At 36.5% G+C, this 22,975-nt stretch overlaps 2 protein-coding genes across 3 annotated transcripts; both read right to left on the reverse strand.

Moving 5' to 3' along the window:
- Positions 1-332: 332 nt before the first annotated feature.
- LOC108984634 lies at positions 333-2,685 on the reverse strand. The gene is made up of 6 exons (XM_035693499.1): positions 2,479-2,685; positions 2,154-2,306; positions 1,887-1,967; positions 1,601-1,726; positions 1,379-1,459; positions 333-629 (listed from the first exon to the last, which is right to left on the reverse strand). Exons 1-6 carry the CDS (start codon positions 2,582-2,584, stop codon positions 553-555), a joined length of 624 nt encoding a protein of 207 aa, XP_035549392.1. The 5' UTR covers positions 2,585-2,685; the 3' UTR covers positions 333-552.
- An 11,997-nt stretch (positions 2,686-14,682) lies between these two features.
- LOC118349231 (serine/threonine-protein kinase Nek2-like) lies at positions 14,683-22,530 on the reverse strand. Of its 2 annotated transcripts, none has more exons than XM_035692866.1 (14): positions 22,258-22,530; positions 22,037-22,103; positions 21,456-21,521; positions 20,509-20,555; positions 20,351-20,396; positions 20,113-20,196; positions 19,997-20,039; positions 19,872-19,921; positions 19,716-19,797; positions 19,569-19,618; positions 18,343-18,416; positions 18,032-18,083; positions 15,750-16,175; positions 14,683-15,542 (listed from the first exon to the last, which is right to left on the reverse strand). In XM_035692866.1, the coding sequence occupies exons 1-14, from the start codon at positions 22,341-22,343 to the stop codon at positions 14,835-14,837; spliced, it is 1,881 nt and encodes a 626-aa protein (XP_035548759.1). In that variant the 5' UTR covers positions 22,344-22,530; the 3' UTR covers positions 14,683-14,834. The 2 variants fall into 2 exon arrangements, with proteins under 2 accessions (XP_035548759.1, XP_035548760.1); XM_035692867.1 differs by having other exon boundaries at positions 20,113-20,193; positions 22,258-22,529.
- Between the last annotated feature and the right edge of the window lie 445 nt (positions 22,531-22,975).

The raw sequence follows: 22,975 nt of genomic DNA on the forward strand, positions 1-22,975 counted from the left end.
ATTTCTTTCATTAAACGAAAAATAAAAGAAAATGATACCATCGATTATGGCGCCCCCTTCTGCATGCATGCATAATGCTCACATATTTTTTAAATGGAAATTGATAAAGATGCAACTTTTTTTACAAGTTCTTGTAGATTGAGAACGTTTTTGTCAAATCGTTACACGATTTTTGTAAAAACGTCATGATCCATTTAAAGCAGATTTGTGAAAAAGTTGTATATATATATCATCATTACTCGATTGAAGATGATTTCTCCATTTCGGAGAGTAGGTAAAATTACTTGCAACAACTAAATCAATTGATATATTTATAATATATAGAAAAAGCATTTATAACTATCAATATTAGTACTACTCAAAACATTTATTCTCATCATGTGGTGTTGTATACAACAATCATCGTCAGCCTATGACGACTGTTTTCAGTACTCATACAAACTTTGTACATAAAAAAAACCAGGGAATAATTAGGGAAATAATGAGGAAAACATGATGAACAAAGAGGCCAAATAAATGTGTCTGTCTACGCATGCCAAATCTCGATCCCTTCTACTTCCACAGAAACATACACAACGACGCCATCAATATAGCCATCCAATGGAACTTTCCAGGCAGAAAAGAGGTAGCTGAAGACCAAAACAGAAGAGATATTAAACAAAACAAAAATGTCAGCTGGTCTGTATATATGTCTGTTTCTCATGAATTATCTCTGTAATATATATATTGTTGTATCATAATCTCTTATGAATTTTAATATAAATATTATATCCTCATAATTATTACTAAAAGATTAATGAAAAAGGAAGTTCTAGGTATATATAGCCCATATATCAATTAATTAACTAACAATATTAATGCATGTTATACGTCTTCAGTCAACTGCGTGTAATTGTATGCTAGCTTGTGGGAAAAAAGAAAGGATTTTCAGAAGATCAGCTTGAAAGACTAGTCTTCCAAATTAACCGAACAAAAGCGTACAAAGTTGTTGAAGATATTTTTATTTTTAGGAGGAAAAAGTCATGGTTTGACCTAATTAAGCTGCTAGCTGCCTAAACCTCAAGATTTTTCTTAGCAAAAGATCCTTCAAGATTATACAGCAATATTATATATATATATATATATTATTATCATTACTAAAATACTAATACTAATAATAATTAATGAGGATGCCAACAACGTACATTAATTAATAATTATTCCGAAAATCAGAATAATAAACTAAAACCCAATAATTATTTAGGCAGAGTGCCATTGCTTATTATTAAAAAAATATTGAAGATGAAAAACAATATTTCTTATAACTATCAAGAAGAAAGGTTTCTCGGGATTCAATATATATATATATATATATATATGTATGTATATATACGCGTACCTTGACCAGTCCCAGATCCATCGTCTGTAGTAGATTTTTGGACCGTAATCCCAAGTCTTGAACAATCAGATCCAAGTGTACCTTCAAGTAAGAATCAAACAACATAGAGCCATTAATTATCAGCTCTCTCAACTTCTTAACCTTTTTTCTCCATTATAGAAACATATATATATATATATATATATATATATATATATATGCATGAGAGGCTTAGGTTTTTACATTCACTGTAGCATGGGAAGGCTGAGATGTTTAGAAGGTTGGAGTAACCCGAGTTGCATTCACATCTGTGTGTATGTGTCTTGTTCTTGGTACATGTCCCTTCTCCGCAATAGGCCCAGTAGCATGCTATAAAACCAAATAAAAAAAAAATTAATTAATGAGAATTTATTTAAGGAAAAAAAACATATATATATATATATATAGAGAGAGAGAGAGAGAGAGAAATTAATTGAATAAAATTGATGTTGTTAATCAAGATGGTTATATATATAAATTGGTTACTTACGATCAAAGGCTGATATATTGTGTGGATTCTCCGTTTGTGGAACCGGTGGAGGAGCTGGCTGGCAGCCGTAATCAAGAGTACCTGCAAAACAGAGCGAAAGAATAATTGAATATATACTTCATGATCATTTTGACAACATATATAAATGGTACGGTGTTTAATCCCCCATATATATATATATATATATATATATGTATGTATGTTTGCGTGTGTGTTGTGTGTGTGTGTGTGTGTGTGTGAAAAGATTAGATAGGAGCGAGGGACTACAATTAGGTATCACGCAGGGAAGAAACGTGAGATCGTCATCGTCGTCACGAGTTCGCTTCCAACCAGGTTCGCATTCGCACTTGAAGCCAAGTGGGTAATTTATGTCAGCTGAGCAATTTCCCTTTCCACATTCCACTTCTTCACACACCTTTTCTGCAATTCAAACCCGCCAAAAAGAACAAAATAAAGACAAAGCAAAAGAAAAACAACACTGATATCTGGGTTTCTTGAGTAGTATTTCTGCATGATGGCCTAGCAGCTTTTAGCTAAGATATTCAAAGTTGTAATATGCTTTTGGAAGAGATGATCAGGATATATTGAGTACCATAAAGATCATCAAGATGAGTATGATTTGAGGCTAGGGAAGACATGGGTAGCACCACCAGAAACATAACAGCTAGGAAAGCCAACATATTGGAGCTGGAAGCCATTTCCTTAATTCACAGGCCACAAGATCGAGAAGATCAGAAATGCACGCACTAGAGACTTAAATTGATGAGGGATGATGAGCTAGGAATTGATTTTGAGGAGGTTTAGATGATGAGCTAGTACTTGCATTTATACCATATAATATGGTAGGTATATAATAAAGATAATAGCAATTGAAGTTTTCTTCAGATATAGAAGCTTCTGCGAGACTTTTAGACCATCATGTCCATGCAGCGTGCATGGCTGGGCACTTGGTCTATTACTTGCTTTGCAATATTCATCTAAATTCTACACATTAAAATATATTCTTTTTCCATCTTATTTTCTATGTTTTATATTCTAGATATGACAGAAAATTATGAACTACGTGCTTTATTAAAACCAAAACTTTAAGCTTAAGCTGCTCACAAAGGAAAAATATATCTATCTTAACTTTAATTATTATATATACATACTATTAAGAGAAAATATAATGATTAAATCTATATATTCCTATCAGTTTAAGTTTTTGAGATAAATGGTGATTTTATATGTTATCAGAGCAGAGATCTTGAGTTCAAACCTGAACTCTTACTCTACCTCATTTAACTAAATATTTCACAGTTAGACTCACTTATTGAAGAAGAGTCTAGCCCACACCGCGTGAGAGAGACTATTAAGACAAAATATAATAATTAAATATACATATTTCCATCATTTTAAATTTTTAGGATAAAATGGTGATTTCACACCTACATATTGTATCATGTATAAAAAGTTCAATCTAGTTTGCTCTGGAAAAAGCATGCATCTTGATCAAATAATAAATGTTTTTATCCCTCCATCCACTTTTTTTTTTTTTTTTGTTACCTTCTCTCTCTCACAAATAATGTCAAGTTTATGATCTCCAAGAAGTTTCATTTCGCAATAAGGACTTCATGCGCGCAAGGTAGTACTTTAGGCATTCAGCCTCGGATCTACAAAGTCATGCTCAAGAGTCAAATATGTACGCTAGAGATTTCGTACGTAGCATATATTATATATATATATATATATATATATATATATATATATATGAGTAGTGCAAGCGGGCCACCCAGCAGTCTATTTAAATTTTTTTATTTTCCTTTCATTTTTTCAACAATTTATTAAGATCTTAAAAATAAAAAAAAATATATAATTTTATTAATAGTCACTTCCTAATTAACCATTAAGTAAAAAAGTAAAATAATCGAGCTGTAATTTTAAACGGTAACTTTGAGGGATATATATATATATATATATATATATATATATATAATATAGTCTTCTTTTTTTTCCTTGCTGGCACGTGCCTCGAGGAGATCTTCCACACTAAAGCCAATCTGTCCAAATAAACTCTCTAGAAAATTTAAAACCTAGCATTAAAAAAATAAAAAACTCTAAAGAACTATATATAAAATTTTTAAAACTGAAATTTTTAAAATCAAAATTCAATTTTTGTTAAATCCATTCTCAATATATACATAATATATAGCATCTATTTTTCCCAATAAAAACAACCATTCTGTGTACGTATTAAAATTTAAAAGTGTCGATCGATGTCACATATTATATATAATTGTTTATTCAGCTTAATTAACAGAGTTAATTAAATCGTCTGTTTTACAAATTTTTTAAGAAAATTATTTATTTGTAACTAATTATTTTCTATAAAAATGACTATAATTTCCTATTAAAATGAGTTTATTATCGTTACAAATAATCTATCACAAATATTCATTTTTTCTGTAATACGTGGGCTAGCCCATCACGATATTTAATATAATTCAATATTTCATTTTAATTTAGAGTACGTACTACGTACGTGGAAGATCACCCAAAAAAGTAAAGAGGTTCTAGATCAAAAGTCCCAAATTCCACCAAATTATGGACTAAAATTACAAGCTGCCAAGATAGACGGATATATATAAGAGAAATGCAATGCAAAGGAAAATGTAAGAAATGCACGATTCTCTCATGCATCTGACTATATATATATATATATATAATAATATAACTATTTTATATTCTTTCGGAGCCGGGGTTGGTTAGCTAGGGTCGACGTTGATTGATCCAGTCAAATTAAAGACGTGAAGGAATGGCTCTAATTAGAAGCTTCATATATAATATAATATATATAATTAACTCAAGGTCTATTTTATAGTACTTGAAGGCGTTGAAAGAATGGCTCGGCCTATGATCTTTCCCACCTTAAGCTTAATTTATAACGACATTAATGTAAAATTGTCCAAGCATATGTGATCATCAATTTGAAGGATTCCACTTTATATATAAATCATACTACATTTAGTTATATATAACTAGTCGTCGAATCACGCAATGCTCGGGAATAATTTAAAAAAAAAAAAAAAAGTAATTAAGAGGTGAGAAATTAGCCAAAATACAATGAGATGAATACTCCTTTTTTATTTATTAGAAATATAATAACAAATAATAAAAGATCAGTTAAGTGGTCAGAAAGTCAAAAATATAGTAACGAGAAATCAATAACTATTATAAGTTGAAAAGTTTTTTTTTTTTTTTTATCTCTTTTATGGAATTAGTAATTATAAATGGTTAATTTCGTATTCGAACGACCTCTTTTTTTTTTTTCTTTTTTATCTTAGTGTCAATAAATTAATTAGGTAGATTTATTACAATATTAATAAAGACAACATAAAATTAAATTAAGCCTCGGAGAATTCTTGGAAGAAGCCCTAGTCATCTCCCATTCTCCATCTCTCGTAAAAACTAAAGGCTCCAGAATCTGATTTTCGCCTAAGGAGGAGGAGGCCTCCACTTCCCCCTCCTTCTCCCTCTCATTTCCCTCATTGCTCCATCCACCCACCTTACTTGTCTAGGTAGTTCTTTTTGCTTAGTTTTATTTTACTTCCTTCAAGGCCGAAAAAGATAGATCTATAGCTTTCCAACAACTCTCAAGAGACGCACACAGCACAAGCAGACTGATCCCAAGCTGCAAATCATTCAGAGGAAAGTGGCGAGTTTACGAAAATCACTATGAGTGGTCCTCACGGGCCACCCTTTCTAGCAGCTCTTCTCGCCAAACACGACAGATCATCGAACTCCCCCACCACCAGATCTTTTTAGATATGATCTTTGTGGTTGAAAAAAAGACAAGCATGTTGCCTTCACGCACTTTCACATATTCTGAAATCTACTAGATTTGGTTCAAACTGTAATTTGTTTTTTTTCGCATCCATCTTACTCATTTCCTTTTTGGTTTTCTTATTGCTAATTAAAATAAAATAAAAAGAGTTATTCTCTCAGACTTTTGTCTGTAGAGGTTGAGTCATCTTCTTCTATGAATGGTGAGGTTGGGCTGTCTCTTGGACATTTGTTTATAGAGAGTATCAGCAGTAGTGAAGATCAAACCAGTCACAAAAGGAAAAAGTGTAAGGGTGGAACTCCAAATGCATTATTTTGGTTTATGATGTCATGTTTAATATGAGGACATCTCAGAATGTATCTGCTCATGGATGTAAGTTTCTTGATGAATGAATGATGACAATATTCCTTAAAAAAATAAACATAAAAAATAAAGGCAATATAATGAAACGTATTTTTAATATACGAAGGGTTGGGATATATCAATAAAATATAATATAATTGCAAACAATGAAGGGTGTAAAAAGAACCTTGTCAAACTTCCTTAAATTAGAGGATTATCTCCATGCCTTGACTAGAAACTTGTACTTTAATTAAGGTATCCATGAACGTCCACGTTGGATAATTTCTTGCTGCCTACTTATTCGGCCGGAGGACTAGCTTCAAAGTCAAACACGCCTTTTATTTTTTATTTTTCCTAATTAATATAACTTCTAATTCTAAACATATTTCAAAGGGATTAGATCTAGAAGTGGAAATAGTACTTCTGCATGCGCGACGTACTACTGTGTATATAATATGCTCTGAAAAAGCACAGCCTTTTATCATATTGATCTTGAACTCATGTTAATGGTAGCGTGTTTCAAACATATATACATTCGAATAAGTCAATTAGTTACAAGTGCAAGATATATGGTGTTTCAATGTCATAAGTGTTAATTATGACCACGTACTACGTACCCAAGTCGCAACCTTTATCATGTCGGGTTATGTTTCAAAGAATAAAGATTGAGTACAAATATGCCAGATTTTATATAAGAGAAAATATACTTACAACCGTGAATTGCGTAACCGCCGCGTAATCGTTTTGAAAAAAAATGAATAAAATATGGGACCCACATGAAAAAAATTAATTTTTTAATAGTGGACCTCATTCTTTTTCAAAGCGATTACGCGGCGGTTACGCACTTCACGGTTGTATGTAGAATTACTCTATAAATAATAACTTATCAATTTATAGTTTTACTTTTATGCACATCGTGACTAAGATGGTTACACATCCCGGCCACCATCTATGTCGCATTTGAGTCATTCAACCAATTATTAACCTTTGAGTTCAAACAAGGGCATTCGAAAAAGCCTTCGTGTGGCCTTACCTTACATCAGCACAGTACTTTTGCTGTGGCAGATGCATACGCAAGCTGCGCGCATCCGCACCACTGTGTTGTTTTGCTTGAATAGTACAAATGCACAGTCAATTTATTTGCTGAAGTAACTATAAAGCAACAAAGCAATTAAGCAGAAACATAATTAATCGAGAATAGGCAATACATTTATCCACTAACCCAACTAGTGATGCCGGCCAACACAAGCTAGCTAGTCAAAGAGTGTTGGTATTTTTTTAATAAATAGTACTATTATTTGTAACGTTTGTTTAATGTCTAATAATGGTACTGGAATTTTTAAATCTACATCTCATCTCATCTCATCATTATAATTTTCTTAAATTTTCATACAAAATATAATAAATAATTCAATTTTTTTAAAATTTCAATTCAATTTTTTCAAATCTCAAAATAATAATAATATTAATAATATTTTATTTAATTTTTAATTTTTATCTAAAATTATATCATCTCATCTCACTATCTAAACGAGATTTAATCATTAAAGTTGAGAGTTTTATTTGATTAATTGTTGGCCATTGAGTGCATTTTTAAATTAGTTGATCAACTTTTTTTTAAAAAAAATATCTATAATTGATAACGTTGGTCAATGTGTAACCATGCCCTTAATTTCTTATACCCTGCAATCAGCCGACTCTTTCAAGCTTAAGTGGTTTCTGTATTTTGTATTAACGTTGGCTGCGGGCCTTGATTACTTTTATTGCCCTTTACCGTTCATAGATGTTTTTGAATGTCCAACCAGCCAGACGTTTTAACTCCTTCAGTTTTCTAATTTGTCTTGAAGTTGGAGCAAGGCTTGAACGTTTAGTACTGTATTAACTTTTTGGAATCCAAGGGTCATAACCCGGAATACAAAGCCTTCAATGTTTAGAATTTGGAAACTGTCCGAGCGGTTTTACATGCACGACGAAAGCTCTATGTTTTAGGAGAAAAAAAACTCCTTTGCTGAAAAGACTCGTCTAACAATAGTTTTCATTTTTGCCTAAAAAAAACTCCCTAGCTTGGGTTTCGCAATTCATATTGTAATACTCACTTTTCGTAGGCTAAGGAACATGTCACATATTTTTCACAAAATATAGCATGACAAGAGATCTCATAACTTAATAAATCAACTAAATAAATAATCAAAGCCTCAAACTAAATCTAACCACTCCATCTAAGTCTGATCCGCCTGCTCGTACTGATCATCTTCACCTGGGTAGTTAAAACATAAAATAAAATTAAAATGAATCGAAAATTCAGTTAGAAATCTATCACAACGTAAACATAATAAATATATGATTTTTCATAAAAAACTTCATGCTAAGAATTTAAATTCATGAATATCATTCATACATATATTCATGTCATGCATAACTTATCTTAAATTATCTGACTTATCATATTTATTTTACTGGCCAACACATGATTTAATCATGTGTGAGAGGTTGTGCACCGGCCCCACATCATGTGGCCACAAAAGGAACCGCTAATAGTATTCTAGCATACTATGGTGGACCACGCTTAAATCCGTAACTTGCACATCTACCCATAAATTGCTTTGGTACCATGCATCTAAATGGTCATATTATAAAACTTATCTTGGGATGGAGAGGCCTACGAAGGAGATGGATGACACCTTCTCACGGTGTGGCGTCTGTTGCTACTTTTCGTGACATGGAGATGCTCTGTTTTTGTTATGTAAAAACAGAGGTTGTGTCGGTATCACATGGGCTGATTTTGGTGGTTCCCGATGGTTGGCTATTGTGAAGGAGCAAGGTAACTCACGTCGGAGTTGTGGTGGTGTCGAGCATGATGACGGCGAGAGTCCTCCATTGCTTGAGTGCATGATATCCATGCATTGGGAAGGGCTGGGGCACTTCTTCTCCATCTAATTCGATGGTGGGTTGCTAGTAATTGGCCGAGTGTAGCTTCCTTCTCGGTTTGGACATGGAGGATTGCGGTGGAGGTCTCTCTACGTCGGGTAGCTTGTGAAGGATGGGAGTTTGAGCGGCAACTGTAGAGCTTGAAGAAGATGAACGTACACTGCATGGGTCTATATATATTTATGCAGTGGTTGTAACGAGGTAGTTCACAGGGAGGCCGTTAGAAATATTGGGTCGGACCCTACACATGTATTAACAATTTTGCTTTGATTAAGGATGTTCCTTACTGGAAGGGATATTCTCATTCCCTCCTCTAGGTTGGGCCTGACCAAGACACTAAAGTTCATCCCGACTCACGAACTATACAAGACCAACCAGCCCATGAGTCCCTAAGACAGTAGGCTCGTGTCGACGAGGGCATACAAGACCCACCAACTCTAACACCCTCATGCATGGACACCTCGTATTTGTCAAAAAAGCGAGGATCACGGACGACACCCCTACCTCTAATGAAGTGCGTGGGAAGTGACCACTCCACCACCTTCCGTTAGAGCATGACCCAAGATGCCACGCCGCATTAAAACTATGACCTGACACATGTGCTTGAGACGTTGACCCCTGACACAGGGTACGTGGTGTCCCCCCAATATCTAGTATAAAAGCCAGACATCATGTAACAATCTGATTCTTTGGAGAAAATACACTAAGGAGAAAACACTAACTTTCACCTTGGAGGTTCCCCAGAACAACCCCAAGCCTCCCATTTCTTCTACATTTCAGGTGATTGAATCCATTACCCGATTTGTGAAACAAGTCATCAACAGTGGCGCCGTCTGTGGGATCTTCATAGATGCAACGTGTCCTTCATATGTCGGCTACAATGCATTCACAAACAACACGCAGACAAGAGGCTACATTGACAAACATGGAGGGACAGTTTGCAGAGGTGGAAGAACATATGAGGAAGATAGCGGAAGAATTGTAGAATCTTCGCCAAGAAAATGAAGCCTTGAGGAGGAACAACACAAAGTTGCAAGATAAGGCAAGGTCAAGTTGAAACGAATAGGAAGAATCCCAGATCGCAAGCAGGGTAGACGTCGGCGAGGAAGAAAGAAAGAAGATAGATCACGAGCTGCGTAGTGTCGTGGACAAGTACGAGGAGATGACAAAAAGGATGGGGGCTTCGTCATCGATCGACCAGCTCCTTACCAACATAGATTTGCCCTACCGTGCAAAAGTGATGGATGCATCGTTACCACCGAAGTTCAAGGTCTCCCAAATGGAAATGTACGACGGGAATGGGAGCCTACATGGAACCGCCCCTGAACTCCAGCCCATGGAAACAAACCTTGGGTGAGATCAGAACCATCGTCGGATGATTCGCCGGCTGTATCCCCACCTCTTCCGACAGGAAAGCACATGTTAGGAAAGCACAATATGAAAAGGTATACATGGCAGATCACCATCCGTCCAAACAAAAAAGGAACACAAACACACCAGTCATCTCCTTTGGAGAAGGTGATGAAGAGGGAGTCTTTTAACCCCACGATGACGCCTTGGTTGTAACCATGCTCATCGTCAATTTCACAACCAAAAGGATCTTCATTGACAATGACAGTTATGTAGACATCCTCTTTTAGGATGCCTTTACCCGAATGGGGACCGATCCCGGCTGCCTACGGTTGGCACCCATGCCGTTGAAGAGGTTCTCAGGGGATATGGTTCAACCAGTGGGAACTATCACATTGTCTGTCTTGGCCAGCAAGGCCCCTCACATGACCACGATGATGGCCAACTTCATAGTGGTGAAGGCCCTCTAGTCATACAATGCCATACTAGGACGGCCAACCCTCAACAGCATGAAGATGATGACTTCGAATTACCATCTAAAGCTGAAGCTCCCAACAGCTACCAGCGTGGGGGAAGTCCGGGGCGAACAAGTGCTAGCACGAGAGTGCTATGTGCATGAACTAAAATTGGGGGTGGGGGAGGTCCATATGATTGAAGGCCCAGGTAGAAACATTGGACCATGCACCACCCCCACTCAAGTTCACCACCAAAGAAGAAGTTAGGGATGAGCAAGCCCTTAGACAAGTAAAGCTAGAGGAGCTGTTGGAGTTAGCTTTCCTAGGCTCTAATCACCCCAAGAGCACAGTTAGAGTCAGTAGCAAAATCTAGCCTGACATGAGGCAGTCCATGAAGTAGCTCCTAACCGAGCACCGATATGTATTCTCTTGGGGCCACGAGGACACGCCCGAAATTGATCACTCCATAATTGTGCACTGCCTCTGCATAGACCCCGAGGGCAAGAAGGCTAAGCAGAAGGGCCAGAGCTTCAGTGCCGAGAAATGTACTGCCATCACTGAAGAAATCGATCGTCTCCTAGCGGCCAAGTTTATCTGAGAAGCACACTACCCGGACTAGTTGTCCAACGTCGTGTTGGTGAAGAAGTCCAACTATAAATGGAGAATGTACATCGACTTCACTAACCTGAATAAAGCATGCCCAAAGGACAGATTCCTACTACCCCAGATCAACTTGATAGTAGACTCCACTGCGAGCCATCGCATGCTAAGTTTCATAGATGCTTACTCGGGGTACAACCAAATTTGCATGAACCCCAACGATGAGGAGAAGACTCCCGAATGACCACCAATGGGGCTTGTGTGCAACAAATGTAGGAGTTTTTTTCTAAAGGCTTGATCATTAGCAACCACCAATCCTAGTTATAAAACATCAACCCATTTCTCACTGTGTAGGTAGGGGGTAATTCCCCTTTTTGAATCCTCAGCAGTACTTCTTACATCTTTGGATCCCCATCATAATCCTGTTTATCCTCCTCTAACCAATCTAAAGATGGTAGAAAAATGGCAAACAAGGTGGCTATTTCCTTGACAGGCTCACCTTTAGACCTTCTTGACAATGCATCAACCACTGCATTATCTTACTTTTTTTTGTATTCCACTAATAAATTGTACCCCAGTAATTTAGAAACTTATTTATGTTGCGTGGGGGTCCCCACCTGCTCTAGCAAATATTTGAGGTTTTGGTGGTCAATTTTCACTACAAAGGATTGCCTCAGCAAATATGACCTCCATTCTTGCACTTCCATCACCAGTGCATATAATTCTTTTTCGTAAGTTGATAAGGCAAGCACTCTTCCCTTTGAAGCCTTACTGTAGAATGCAATGGGCTTGTTTTTCTACATAAGATCAGCTCCAATAACACTTCCCGATGCATCACATTCTATAGTAAAGGGTAATGAAAAATCTGGTAAGATTAGCACTGAGGGTTGAGTTATTGGATCTTTCAGTTTTTGGAATGCCTGCTTAGCTTCTTCATTCCATGCAAACTGGTCCCTTTTTAGTAGTTGAGTGAGAGCCGCAGCAATACTACCATACCCTTTAAAAAATCTCTTTTAATAGCCCGTTAACCCAAGAAAGCCCCTTAATGATTTTAGTGAAGTGGGAAAAGGCCAGTCACTTACTACTCGCAACTTGTTAGGGTCTGCTTTAACACCTTCAGCCGAGATGACATGCCCCAAGTAGGCCACTTCTAAAGTGGCAAATCTGCACTTTGACATATTGGCCAATATGCTATGTTGTTTCAATGCTTCCAGCACAAGCATATAAGCATATGTCGTGAAAATGTTGCCTTGCATTTTAATTCTAAGAGCTTCACGCTTCCCTTCACATACCATTTGTTCCCCATTAGCCACCCTAACATTCACCTTTTCCTCATGGTTCACTTGCAACCGTCCCTTTTTTGCTACCAAGTGATATAAGAAGTTGTAAGTGTTGTCGTGTCAACTAGCACCACTATCTCCTGGCTTCCAACTCTCCCTTTAATTCTCATAGTCTTAGGACTTAGGGACCCAATGAGTGCATGTAGAAAAATTTTGGTTGGGCTAGGTTGGTAACCAAATCTATTATCTCTTTATTTTTAGTATCTTCCACTGGTGTAGGTATATCAACTAACACTTCCTCCACCTCTTTAATTAAAAATAATTTGGGCTGCTGAAATTTGTGACCTAGATTTCATTTGGAATCACAGTAGTAACTAAGACTTTTATCTCGTCTCTCTTTCATTTGTTGTATTTTAATTTTTTGGACTAGAATAATAGGTTTTGGACCAGATTTAACATCGTTGTTTGCTGCTGCAGGGAGAGTTTTCAGTATACCAGCATCCTGGTAAGGATCCATGGCTTTGTGGTTTCTCCTACTCACACCCACATTTTCTTCCTGAATCTTTGCAAGGCTATAAGCTACCGGTAAGTTGTTGGGGTTGAACATTCGTACAGGTAACCTAATTTCATCCTTAAGCCCACTAAGAAAACAACTCAATTTGTACCCCTCTGACTTTCAGCCTATTGGATGGGGCCTCAAAATTTGACTTGTATTCCTCCATAGATCAGGTTTGTTTAAGTCTAGTTAAGGCCTCCATGAGGTCATCATATAAAGATGGATCAAACCTCACCAACAAAGCCTTAGTAAACCCTTCTCAATCCCTTAAAACTCCTGATTCTTCAAGATCCTGAAACCAAACTAGGGTCTGGCCCTCCATATGGAAGGATGCTAGCCTTTGTTTGTGTTGGGGTAGAGTACTATAATAAAAGAATAAATTATTATTTTTGTATAACCATCCATTGGGGTCATCGCCATTGAAAGTTGGGAAATCAATGCTTACCGATTTTGGGGGAGGCTCTCCTCCTTGTTCTACATGTACGTGCTGCTAGTTCTGACAATCTGAAGATGACTTTCCATGTGGTAGTCTGTTCCTCCTTTGCATCTCCAAAGTCAAAGAAGCCAACTGCTTCATCATAGAATCAAATTGCCTCTAGAGGGCCAACATCTCTGTCACTAGGCTTTTGAGTTGAGAATCTGTAGAGTTTTTGAGTGATGTTAGGCCATCTTGTAATTGATTGAGACGAGTACCTTCTATCATTTTTTTTTATTTCTTTGTTTTAAGGTTACTTGGGAACGAGTCTCTTAATACCACTTATAACACTCTAATACTGTAATAAGGCATTTAGCAAGGGAATACAGGTTGAGCTACTCCAAGAACAGTAAGAAATTGAGGGAAGTCAGGAGAGAGAGAGAAGAAAATTGTGAATAGCATAAAATCTGACATAACAACCCGCAATCAATGCTACAATAAAATAGGTGCTGACAAAGGGAAATTCAAAAGCAACCTCACGGTTACAGTGTACTAAATGAAAGACAACCATAAACCATGATGGGGCTCGCAGGCCATTGGATTCACAAATTAAAACAGAACTCAACCTATTAACTACGGACCATCAACCTTGGCCACTCACTAACTTCAATGCCCAAGGTCCACGTAAACTCTTATTGACCTAACTGGCTTCTGAAGCTTCAGACTTCATCTCGAACACAACTCCACCTTGTTCCTCAGCCGACTTGTGACAACATGGCATGCATCATGAGTATTGCAGATATCTATACACCCATGAATCAATTGCATAGATATGACAGCTATGTTTGTATGCAGATCATATCTATGAATATTGATGTTAATGAATTACATCTATCAATCTTGATCAGAAGAACAAAATATTGTTTGACTCGGTCAGGCTGAGTTGTAAAGGTTTGATAGGTGACATATAAAAACACTTTCATCTCATCACCTCATTTGTCAAGCTAAATAAAGATCCATGAAAGAGATGTTACCTAAATTCCCATCTCAATCAAAATCATAAAATTGATGCATGGAGGTCATGTAAATGACAGTAAATCTGACAAAAATCTACTATATCAGCATCTCTGCCTAAACTCCTAGCGCCTCAACATGTCAAAAACAATAGATCAGGCTATATTAAGTTGTTGCAGATAGATTTATGGTACATGTGGCTGCAGCTTTAATGGTGCTAATTGATCCTCCTGCTTCAAAGCATTCTCCTTGAAGCTCTTGGTCAACCAGATAGCAGTTTCCCTGGGGGAGACCTTCCCAGGACCAAATGGCTTTAGCAGCACCCCAAGCTCGTCATACCTTTCCTGTTGCAGCAACCTTGCACTAAATTCAAGCACCCCTTCCAAAGCTTCAGCTCTTCGCTGGAATGAGGATGTGTCAAACTGGCGGTGATGAGAGCCTGATGATGTTCGGCTTGATGCCCCAGCAGTTGCATTTTGATCAGAGCATTCATCACTTCTTTCCTGTCCAACTGCTTCAAGCATGGTGTGAGGAAGTCCCTGCCATGCATCGGGAAAACTGGGTTTGGCAGCAGCTCTATTGCTCTGGACTGTACATTTGTCTTTAGTGATGGATTGATCATTGTAGACTGGGGAGCCAGAGGAACCTTGTGCCGAGGTTGATATAGTTTTACCGATAAAGAAGAATGGGTCCTCATAAGAGGCTAATGGGAATTCAGCTATTCTGTCAATTCCAGGAGAATTGACAGAAACATCGGGAGATTTTAGAGAGTGAAGAATACCAATATTGGGCCTGCGTGGGGACTTATGAGTACCTGAACCTCTTGTTGAAATGGGCAAAGAAGCTCTTCGGGCTGTAGTGACAGATTTTCTTGGAGTGGGTGAAATGGCAAACTGCAAAAATGAAATTGAAAACTCAAACGCAAGCAAATTACCATCCAAACGTCAAACAATTATGCAATGCAAAAGTCACCAACAGAGAATGATACTCAAGCTTGGGCTTTTCTTAGCTGGATAAACTCACATGTCAACCACTATTGGCATTTCAAGCATCATTACAGGCATGTGTGTGTAGAGAGAGAGACCTCAATCAGATCTTACCGATTCCCTTCTTTTAGAAGCACGAGAAGCTTTCGCAGGAGTATTTCTTGAAGACTTTGCAATATCTGAAGTTTTCGCAACAATAGTCTTAGAAATGGAAATCTCCTCATGGATGCCTCCAACAGATGGCTCTTGCAACCTTCGATTTAAAAAACTTGGGGTATCATGAATTTCCTGTGTAGAGCATAGAGAATCTTGATCAGCCCCAGATATGCTTGGATTCAAGGCCCTATCATTGCTGAATGAACAGCGCTTCTCCCTGTACATATCAAGAGGAACATCCTTTGGCTCTGAAAATCTAGTTTTCTTCATATAAGTGGTTTCAGGCCAGGAAAATGGTAAACTACTGCGTCTGGGACTATTAATCTTGAGATGAACCTTAAGGACATAAGGCTGGAGATGGGGATGCCCGAGCAGCTCTGCTGCCTGCCACAGTAGATTCACTACAGATGTTGAGTGCCACTGACCACTAAAAAGATATACATTCAAGCAACTGAATACACACAAAAAAACTCAAATATTGTTGGTCGCATTGCAAGCACAACAGTCTTGCGATTATGGCAGAATGCATGACTCCATTTATATATCCTTCCTAAAACTGCTTCATTGACAGTTCATGGCACTATTTCGATATTCTTCTCAAAATACTTATCTTGCAGGAAAAGTAACTTTAATTTTCTTTTTTTAACACTTATATTTTCTTTTTCTGCGAAGCAAAAACAGAAACAATTTTAGCAAATGCCAATCGATGATATTGTATTAAGGAACAGAGAAAATGTGTATAAAAATTAAGGGTGACGGTATTAATAAAAGTGGGCATGGGCAAAAGGCTGATTATGCCGACGCTGACCTGGTTACATATTAGTTAAAGAGTAGTAACAAAGAGTGAAGGAGTAGGTCCATTGTTGTTTTAACAGGCACAGTCCTATAACTGGTGGTGATGGTGGTCAGTGTTGTGTTTATAGTGAATATTACAAGTCCAATTGTAGCAGTGGTACTCTAAGCAGATTATTTGTAAGAATTTAGATGGTGATTCTTTCTTATGGAGGCGTGCTGCTGATAATAAACAATGTGTCATGAGAAGATACGAAATTTTGCTTTCAAGAGCTTATTTTCATTCTTAGAAAATTTAAATACAGAACCCAAAAATTTTCAACTGCTGTCACATATCACCATGTACTTTATTTTTGGAACAAAAACCCTCCTGAAGTAACAAATAGTGGCACATGCCCCACCTCTGTCAACATGCCATCGGGAAAAGAATCATGCATCTCACATATTCTTACAGAAAGTTTTTTGTAATACTCACACCTTACATGGCATATATGAACAGAGAAAGGGGAAAGGGGTAGAAATGATATAGCAACCAGACAAATATCATGGGAAATCACTGAGCAAGAACATGTAATTTCAATAAATTTCTTAATGGCAGGTCAGCAGATGGAGGCAAAGTGGAACAGCTAGAAGTCCAGTAATGTAAACAACTATGTTTGATTTTGTTACCTTTCTATTGTCATATGATAGTTCAAGAATGCTATCCAAACAATAAAGTCTTAGCATTCTGAAAGCATGAGGCTGTCTCAAAGAGCAAATATAAGGTGGCTTTCACCCATTAAAAGAAGACAAAATGCATCCACAATTCAGATAAACTATCTTAAATTCGGTATGACATATTGGTAGTTAATTTTCTAATTCTGGAATGTACAAATATTTATTTTAGGATCTTCACACCTTTTGGAAAGCAAAAGGACTGAAAATATGCCTACTACATGGAGAAAAATTATTCATTACCACTACATCCTGATATGCCAAGAGTACCAACATCCTGCTGCCCACAAATTGCCCCCATCGAGAGCATCACATTTTCAGACTACAATCGCTATGTTTTTTCTCGGTAAACAAGATTTTATTGATCATAAGGATAGGCAATGGCCCAAGTACAAGTGTTGTCGTGGTGCATACCATTACAGCAGGGCAATGTCTATGAGCCAGCAGTGTTTAATGAAAATTTCCATGACTTGTCCCCCAAAACCTAAATGGTGACTGACCAGTTTACATATAGGCATATAAAGCGGTGTCCATCCACAAATATGTGCCACATTTTACCGCCACGTTTTAAATATAGGATAGATGATTTGGAAAAAAAAATGGCAGAATGAGCAAATCCATTGTGATTAACTTTGCAAATTATCTAAAAAGCAGGTCAGTTGGCATATATACTTTCGTAGATGCTATTCACATATATTTCTCTAAACTGCAGGTTAGAGAAGAGTAATACATACACTTAGCCTAAGTTCTGGGTTTTTCCGCAACATGCTTTTAACAATGCCTCGACTGAAATCAGAAAAAAGCAATATGGTTAGGTCAACAAAATTCACCAACAAGAAACTAAGATAAGTATATAAATAGAATGTGTTTCAGGTTTACAAGTGAAATCTAGGAACAAACTAAGCACACTCCAACAATCCATCCATTGTTCCATCTCTTCCACTTAATCTACCTCACTGCCAAATGTCTATCCTGGATGGTTTTAGGAACTAGCCTTCGTAAAAATAATACCTTTACTTTAACCACCAATGCAGGTAAGACTTACAATGCGCCAGAATATTTTGTTGGAAGCGGAGCCACAACAGACCTATTAATTTTGTTGATCAGTGCTTGAATATCCTGCACAAGATAAAGAAAGTATTAGTAACTTCAACAATAAAATCTTGTTGTAGGAAGTGGAACCTGGAACCTCATCAAGGCAGAGCCCCTTGGACCCACAAGTAAACCCCAGATACATGACCCCACCTAGCAAAACTGTGTAACGGGTAATCCTGGGCAAATAATAGAGCGGAATCGAACCCAGGATATAAGAGTCTATAGTTCATGCTAAGCTTACCATTTGACCACTGGGCAGCAGCCTAACTGGTAACTAAAAAATACAGACATATAGCATACACCAATCACTGGACATGCAGGAGAAAGCCTAGAAGTAAAGAATTTTCTGGGAAGCCTTGCAGCATTAACCATGCAAAACAAACTAATAGATAAAAACAAGGGCACAGTAAAGCATTTATCATTTCTTAGAGATAAAACAATCATCAGCCAGATTTTCCACATTTGTTAATTCCTAGTGTACTTGCCAGTCCAAATCCAAACAACATGAACACAAGCACTGGGAGGGCGGAAGCAACATAACAATGCAATACAAGAAAATAAAAATATTTAAAATCTCAAAATAAGTTCATGACAACAATTCCAAGCTAAAGCTCAAATCCAAAAGCTTAAACTGACAGTGAATGATCAATTTTAACATGCAGCAATAATAAATTAGTTGATGTAGTTGGAAGTGCAAAATGCAAAAAAGTTCGTAATTGTGAGACTTTCTTCTGGTTATCATTTTATCTGGTTCCAAAACACTTGATGTTAAGAAAGTATCTTTTACATGAAGGTTCTGTTTGGTCTTCTTGTAAAAACACCAGACCCATTCGACTCACAATGAAATTATTTTAACCTTATACAAAAACTAAGCTAAGCCACTGTCTTGTACTTCTCTAAATTTAAATTATCTAGAAGGTCAGTGTGTGTGCATATGCATGTATTTGAACATTTATTATATTAAATATGGCTATTTTTTGTAGGCCAACTAGAATTAGATTATTAGAATCTAAGAGTTTCAAAAGTCATTTGTATGCTGGTGAAATTATGAAGTATCAGAATGGTCTAATTGTGTACACTGTTACCAAATATATAATCTGTGACCCTGAGGCCCTTGGTCAAGTTTTTCCATGAAACGCACACTTGAAAATGAAACAATAGGGTCCAAATACTTACAAATGCTTTGAATGCGGGCTTATGAGATGTCATTTCATATATACAGCATCCTGGATGACAGAATTTCAAGATTCACAAACACATTCAGCTAAAGAACTACAGAATTAATCCAGGCTAAGCTTGCACAAACACGCACACAATGCTTACCCAGAGACCAGATATCTGATTTTGAACCATAAGGTATATCAGCAAGGAGCTCAGGACACATATAGGTTGGAGTTCCCACAACCTGAATTACAAGGTAATAATTGCATTATAATAAATCATGCATAAATTTATTGATGTATGGATCACACTGCTTACAGAGGAAGCAAGATCATCTGAGGTCAACATTTTGGCAAGTCCAAAATCACCTGCCCATCATTAAATATTGTTAGCAAGCATGTGATCCCCTTTGGGAGAACTACAGAAATTGTAAGATCACTTACCAAGACGTATGTCTTTATCTTTTGTCAAGAATATATTTGAACACTGATGGAATCATAGAACACTATTAGAACAATATAACTTCAGAGAAATAGATGGAGATAGAAAGGCCACTAACCTTCACATCACGATGAAGAATATGATTCATGTGCAAGTAGTCGAGTGCCATTAGGAGTTGAACTAGCCACTTACAGAGCATCTGCTAAAAGTAGATCTCTAGTAATCAGATGTTAACACTCTCAGGAGAATAAAATAATTAAGCGCATGATGGTTGAATACTCAATGAATGTCAAATTCAAATCAGTTTTTGCAGCATAAGGAGAAAACCGATACACAAAAAAAAAATGTATAAAAACCTCTTCAGGGAAAAGAAGGCCATTGGCTTTTTTTATAGCTCCTGCCCTGTACCACACATAAAAAGTAGCATGGAGGGTTTGAGGTTACCCAAGGCTTTAAGACAGCAAAAGCCATCATTTCTCAAGTTTTGATTCAACAGGAAAGAAAGAGCACTCACATGTCACCTCCTTCACAATAACCAATAATAATGCACACATAGCAACCCTGAGTGGAAAAGAATTCCATCAATATGACACAATGAAAGGCTACAGAATATTAGTTAGGTTTCCATATTGGATAAGCAAAACAGAATGATCTGCTATGTCACAGACAAAGTTATAAACAAACAAAAATAACTGATCTTGAATGAGGTAGTTTACCCATGGGGAAAAAATGTACATACAATAATAAAGAACTCTTTGTGGGCTCAACTGTGTTAACTGCCAACTTGACACTACCCATCAAAGATGCAGCCATGCCCATAAAAAATATTGAAAAAATTTCTTGATTAGAGTATGTCCAATATAGTGCAAAGATGACTACTGATTTTGAATCAAACTCACGGAATGATTCACATTACTGACTCAATTCAACTCTGTTATCTATGGACTGACTCCAGTTAGGGTTGAAAAAGCATCAACAAGAAAAAGAAACCAAACAATTAATTACAAGAATTGCACCCATTATCTTTTGTTAGCAATCTGTAAACAAACGAAAGTTTAAGTCTATATTAAACTTTACACGACAAGTTCATATTTACTCATCATATACAGATATTTTACAATTTCAAAAAGTATCTTTATGAACTTGTAATTTGAAAATATCCATTGTTGTCTGAGACGAATAGGCCAGTGAATACTAAAATTCAAGAATTAAGATGTATTTATCAAAGGTCATAATATTTGGTACATTTTACATATATTGATAATTTTGAATGAAAATTAGTTAACTAGCATGAACAAGAGTCTCTGAAACATTTTGGCATTGGGAGAAAAAGAAAAACAAGAACGTACAAAAACAATTGCTCACTCAGTCATCCAATCAATGAAGCAGTAGAAAATTGGAAAAGGGTACCCCCACTGCATGAGCACAGATACATAATACATAATTACAAGCACAACACACCTTCTCCACCCAAGAATCCTTGTACTCCACGATAAATGGATTTTGTAATTTAGAAATAAGCTCCATCTACAAAACCAGAAAATGGGTCAGTCCCTGTATAATCTAAAATATACATCCAGAATAATTAACATCAGAGGTTCAATTGTAGTCCAACCAGCCAAAATCCCTTCTCCACAATCTGGTCCAGAATTTGGTTCCTAATATGAACTGCAACTATATATTGTTTAAAGCATGAATCTTATGTTCAGATACTTCCTCATCTGCAACAGCTGTTAACATGTTTTAAAATCTTGATGTGAGGATGTTCACCATTTCTTACAATATTTTTTTTATCAGTTTATACATACACCACAATCAACTTCCTTAAGTTTTCTCTTTCGTTTATTTTTTCCAGTAGTTTTTGCTTTTGATAAAGTCTAGTATTGGAATCCTCAAGAACATAGGATAAAAATAAAATGTATGTAAAAATAACCAGAATTAATGTGGCACAAAACATATTCAGAAAGAGAATGTAAATGGAAATTGATTATGCCATCTCGAGATTCTGTTTATCTATAAAGACAGAAAAAAAGAGTATCAACCTCTTGGTGTGCAGATCTACGAGATCTAGCAGTCTGGCGGGCAAGACGAATCTTTTTCAGCACATACCTTAATATAGTAGCAAAACAAATCAAAATTAGAAGGAAAAGCACACTCGTGAACTAATTCATTGTGATATCATACATTAAATAGTGCTCAATGACATTAAAACAAAATAACAGAGAGAGGGAGAGAGAGAGAGAGAAGGAATTTTCATCCTCACTTCTTCTTTTCATGCTTATGCCTCACAAGAAGAGCAGAACCGAAAGCTCCTTTCCCGATTTGCTCTAGAATGTCGTATTGCTCCATCAGATTGATTTGGCTCTTTATCCCCCTCTTCTGGGCATATACTTTGATACTTCAATTCCCATAGATGTTCACAAAATCATGAATTATGCTTCAAAAGTTTGATTCTTCAAATGTAATAAAGAATGAAAGTGATTGCAGCAAATATCAACAAAGGATAAGCTACACTATCTGCAACTTACTCAAGAATTGCATATGCTTACAAAGTAAAATTATTCTTCTTTTTTTTTTTCTTGGGAAACAAACAACCACTAATTTACCAAAAAAAAAAAAAAACAACTAATAACTAATAACACAGACGCTTCTCACTTCAATGAATACGTAACTAGAGAGACCCTTGAAAGACCAACTTAATATTGAACCCAAAAAAAAGAATATAGCGCAGATTTTTATGATAAGAAGGCAATAGATTTGGCTCAAAGCACACAATGTAGAAAGAATGTACATTTTCTTCGTTTGTTTTTAAGATCATAACTATGAATTTGAAGTAAATACTCAAACCAGTAAGCCAAATAGTCGTAACATGAAAACTTGATAATTAAATTTTTTTCCCTTATTATAATTTCTCGGCATAAAAACACCGTTGCACATTAAAAAAACAAGAGAGAAAAAGCAAAAAATGCATCCAATACATA

This window comes from Juglans regia, chromosome 8, assembly GCF_001411555.2.
Source record: "Juglans regia cultivar Chandler chromosome 8, Walnut 2.0, whole genome shotgun sequence".
NCBI classification, from domain to species: Eukaryota; Viridiplantae; Streptophyta; class Magnoliopsida; order Fagales; family Juglandaceae; genus Juglans; species Juglans regia.